The following is a 5266-nucleotide window of genomic DNA, read 5'->3' as shown; positions in this document are numbered from 1 at the left end:
CTTAACAGTTGAATTTATAGGGGAAAAAAGCAATATTGAGACAAAAAGCAAATCTAAGAAGCAAGGCAAGTAATATATTATAAAGAAAGTAAATCTAAGAAGTAAGGTAAGTAATTTCATATAAGGAAAGTAAATCTAAGAATTAAGGTAAAGGTAAGTAATTTCAGTTCATATTATTTGTTTCCATAATATAATAAGGAAACAAATTAATTATTCCATTTTCCATGTAAGCAAATTATTGTGTTTGTCAATAAACAATTGTCATCTAAAGAGTTATATTATTTTTATTTTTATTTATACTAAATAGGAAAGCGTGTTAATCAAAATAAAGGTTAACTAAATGATAATTAAGTCTTGTGATAATTTTCATGCATACACAGAAGGCAAGAAAAATGTGGACGTCTGACTTTTATTATCAAAAAGTTTATTTACTATTTCATTTGTTCATTTTTGTTTGTCACGGTTTGATTTGACACTCTCAATAATTACATGTTAGGGGAGGAGAGATGCAAGCGAGATCTAGGAGAGAGAGGCAGGAGGTGAGAGAGGTGAATACATGTTGTATTCGTTCATTCGTTGTATCCGATTGTATAACGAATACAATTGATACAACTGAATTGTATAAAAAACTATTGTATTTAGCTACATATTAGGAGGAGAGAGGCGAACTGGATTGAGAGAGGCGAGCAAGATCTAGAAGAGAGAGGAGAGAGGCGACAGAGGTTGAATACATGTTGTATTCATTCATTCGTTGTATCAAGTTGTATCGCGAATACAATTTATACAATTGAGTTGTACCAAAATGAACACAATTGTATCAATAACTATTGTGTTTACCTACATATTAGGAGGATAGAGTCGAGCGGGAGGAAAGAGGCGAACAAGATCGAGAGAGGGAGGAGTGAGGTTGAATACATATTGTATTCATTGTATCACGAATACAACTGATACAAAATACAAATACAATTGATACAAAAAAATAAATATAATTGTCCGAATACAATAAATACAATTGATTTGTCTCTCGCTAATACATCTATATCCCCTCTCGGATACATCCCCCCCTATATATTCAGATTTCCTATCCCTTCTCTAATATATCTTTATCCCCTCTCAGATACATCATTCCCCTATGTATCCGGATGTCTGCTAATGTATTCGGAATTATATATCCGAAATCCATAAATTTTAAGGAATTTTTATAATTTGAAAAAAAAATAAAAAAATAATGTAATTAAATCTTAACACTATAAGATTTGTGTAAATTATACAAAATTAAAAACCAATCCATTTGAGGAACAATCCGTGCAAAAACTTGAAACAAATCATCTTCATTCTTCACTATTGAAAATCAGTGTGGGCCTAAGGCCCAAAGATACTATTAGTTTGAGGCCCAATAAAACTCTTTTTGGGCTTTTGTTTGACTGTCAAAAAGACAAAAAACCAGAGAGGATAAGAAAGAAGAACAAAAAAAAAAAAACGGCAGCTCTGTTGGTCTCTTGTTCTTCTTCTCCGAGTAAGCTTCCTTTTTTCATCTTTTTGCTTACTAATAATCTTCGTATTGACAGACACAACAACTATTTTACACTTCTGCAGTAGAAAAAAGACTTTTTTTTGCCCGTATAGTGTAGAATGACCGGTATTTAGTGAATACTGTTACTAGTTGTTGTTGTTGTTGTTGTTGTTGTAAACTTGTTCTTATGGAGTTAATAGTACCAACGAAGCAAACCCATGAAGGGTTTTGCTCATTTCATTCTACTCGTATGGAAATCACTGTTAATTGCTGTAATAATAGGAGGTTCAAGAACAGTTCTTTACTTGTGGGTCAGTTGAGAAAACAGAGACAAGATAAGGTTTTTTCTATTTCAAAAATTGAAACTTTTTCTAGTGTTGAGAAAAGGGGATTTGGGAGTAGTAATAGGAGGTGCAAGAACAATTTGCTTGAGGGTCAGTTGAGGAAACAGAGACAAAATAAGGTTTTTGCTATTTCAAGAATTGAAATTTTAGGAGGGACGACGAATGGTAGGTTATCAAGTGTTGAGAAAAAGACAAATGGGAGCATATCTGAAAATATTGAAGAATTTGAGAGTAATAATTATCTTCGTAGGTTGGTTAGGAATGGGGAATTAGAAGAAAGTTTTAAGCATCTTGAGAGTATGGTGTATCGTGGGGATATACCTGATATTATACCATGTACGAGTTTGATTCGTGGGTTTTGTAGAATTGGGCAAACGAAGAAGGCTACGAGAGTTTTGGAGATTCTTGAGGATTCTGGGGCTGTTCCTGATGTTATTACTTACAATGTATTGATTAGTGGTTATTGTAAGTCGGGTGAAATTGATAATGCGTTGAAGGTATTGGATCGAATGAGTGTTGCACCTGATGTTGTCACGTACAATACTATTTTGCGTAGCTTATGTGATAGTGGGAAATTGAAACAAGCTATGCATGTTCTTGACCGTATGTTGCAGAAAGAGTGTTACCCTGATGTGATTACCTATACAATTTTGATCGAAGCAACATGTAAGGAAAGTGGTGTTGGGCAGGCGATGAAGCTTTTGGATGAAATGAGGAGTAAAGGATGTGTACCTGATGTAGTAACTTATAATGTTCTTATAAATGGGATTTGTAAGGAAGGGAGATTGAACGAAGCAATCAAGTTTCTGAATAATATGCCATCTTATGGTTGCCAACCTAATGTGATTACCCACAATATAATTTTGCGTAGTATGTGTAGTACAGGTAGGTGGATGGATGCCGAGAAGCTTTTGGCTGATATGGTTAGGAAGGGTTGTTCTCCTAGTGTTGTCACGTTCAATATCTTGATCAATTTTTTATGTCGGAAGGGACTGTTGGGACGGGCTATTGATTTACTAGAGAAGATGCCTAAGTATGGATGTACGCCAAACTCTTTAAGTTATAATCCATTGCTTCATGCATTCTGCAAAGAGAAGAAGATGGATAGAGCGATTGAATATTTGGAAGTTATGGTGAGTAGGGGTTGTTACCCTGATATTGTGACTTATAATACATTGCTCACAGCTTTGTGCAAAGACGGTAAGGTTGATGTTGCAGTTGAAATCCTCAATCAACTTAGTGACAAAGGTTGTTCTCCGGTTCTAATTACTTACAATACAGTGATTGATGGACTATCCAAAGTTGGGAAAACTGAACTTGCCATTGAACTTCTGAATGAAATGCGAGAGAAAGGTCTCCAACCTGATATCATTACCTATTCCTCGTTTGTGGCAGGTCTTAGTAGGGAAGGAAAAGTTGATGAAGCCATTAAGTTCTTTCACGACATAGAAGGATTGGATGTCCGACCCAATGCTATAACCTACAATGCCATTATGTTGGGGCTGTGTAAAGCTCGCCAAACAGATCGTGCTATTGACTTCTTGGCTTATATGATTTCAAAGGGATGCAAACCTACCGAATCTACATACACTATTCTAATTGAAGGTATTGCTTATGAAGGCTTAGCAGAGGAGGCTTTGGAGTTATTGAATGAGTTGTGCTCTAGAGGAGTTGTGAAGAAGAGTTCTGCTGAACAGGTGGTGGTTAAGATGTAGTTTCTAAGCATGCTTTCACTGTCAACATCAACCTCTTTAAGTGTCAGTTTTTTTTGGATGTGTTCTGTTAATTGCTCACAAAAGCATGTGTTCGCATCAATATGTAACAATTTCCCTCTGTTGGCTAGATATATGAAGTGAAAGTTAATTTTGTTTGATAATGATCATTATACTTTGTTTTCAACTAGTGTACTACTATAGCCCATGACTGTTGATGCAGACATCTTTTATTCATCCTTTAGGGTAAAATTAGTGAATAATGAAAGTTATGTAGAACTGGAGATATTTTTTTGAGACATTTTAGTGAATGTAGTTTAACTTATTGGCTGAGGGTCTTTCGGAAATGGCCTCTCTACGTCCATGAGGTAGGGGTAAGGTTTGTGTACACTCTATACTCCCCATACCCCACTCTATGGGATTTCACTAGGTATATTGTTGTTGTAGTAGTAGTTTAGCTTATTGCTCGTAAAGTATAAAGTTTATATGATGATGGTTTAAAAAACTACAATTGAATTTTCATGTACATTTCTGAGTCATTTGCATTTTTAGGGATCATTGATTTTTATATGGTTTCCATTTCTCTGGGAATATCGTAGTTTCAAGTCCAGAAATTTATGGCATTTTGGAAGTAAGGGAATTCTTGGTAAATGAAATGTGCTGTGTGTAGTGGAAAGCTAATGTGATTTTGGGAGGGTTCGTAGAATTATCTGCCTTTTTTTTGGGTTAATTGAATACCCTAGGCCAAGGGGTGTGATCTCGGACTAGTTACATATTGTTAGTTAATAGCTGGCACCATACAATATTCATAGGTAGCCATGCCAATTGCTTGGCCGTGCATATTTTCCTAGGAAACGTAGTTCCTGAAATATCTTCCTGCACTGCTTCTGTTGCAATCATTGGAGGAACTACCAAAACACTTGGTACATCATAAACTCAGCACTTCGCTCCCTCCTTTGTCAGCATGTCCCGCTCCCTATTCTGTTCTCTGAATATATCTGTTGGCACTGGAGCTCCCAGATAATGTTATTGTATCCATGTGTAAGCATGTGGATGGCTTCGGTTAAGGCAATATTACTTACTAGCTGTAATAACTCATGTTCTGCTGCTAGTTGGAGACCCTGGATAAGTGCATGGAACTCACCTAAGATGGTGATGGTGTGAGAATACCCTTCATGTAGCCTAATACCCAGTTGCCTCTATGGTTCCTAAAAACCCCTCCGAACCTTCCTATTCCTTTTGTGGATCATCGGTGTTGAGTTTGTACTTACCTGTCCTTCAAGAAGATGTAATCCCTCTGCCACTGATTCAACCCCCTCTGCTTTGGTTTCTCCAGACCAGAAAAATGTCGCCTTGGCTGTTTCATAGAACTGCATCAATGATGAAAAAATATGATTCTTGAATATACATTGTACAAACCAAAACTTGATCAACAGAGAGGACATAACCACTACTTCGAGATTCTATTTACCTGTACTTTTTTCTGTTGTAGAGTACTGATCACCCATCATATATCTCACAAAACACTGACAATTCGGAGAAGGTACTTGTGATCACACATATATTTACCTGTATGTCTCGACATGCATTTTCAGAATCCTCAGCTCGTCTGAAAGGGAAAGAGGCTTCATTAACAGTTGCTTACACATGATTACTACCAACGGTTTCTATTCTGAGTTCGAGTGATTATTATGATT

The 5266-nt window shown here is 36.2% G+C and overlaps 1 protein-coding gene across 1 annotated transcript; it reads left to right on the top strand.

Annotated features, from left to right (window-relative positions):
* The first annotated feature begins 1625 nt into the window (after positions 1-1625).
* On the top strand, positions 1626-3756 carry LOC125812914 (pentatricopeptide repeat-containing protein At1g09900). Its single transcript, XM_049492384.1, has one exon. The coding sequence runs from the start codon at positions 1701-1703 to the stop codon at positions 3570-3572; it is 1872 nt and encodes a 623-aa protein (XP_049348341.1). The 5' UTR covers positions 1626-1700; the 3' UTR covers positions 3573-3756.
* The last annotated feature ends 1510 nt before the right edge of the window (positions 3757-5266 follow it).

Source organism: Solanum verrucosum, unplaced genomic scaffold (assembly GCF_900185275.1).
Source record: "Solanum verrucosum unplaced genomic scaffold, falcon-dt-bn FXZP01000144.1, whole genome shotgun sequence".
Taxonomy (NCBI): Eukaryota; Viridiplantae; Streptophyta; class Magnoliopsida; order Solanales; family Solanaceae; genus Solanum; species Solanum verrucosum.
The sequence above is the reverse complement of the archived record's forward strand: the minus strand, read 5'-3'. Positions and strand labels throughout refer to the sequence as shown.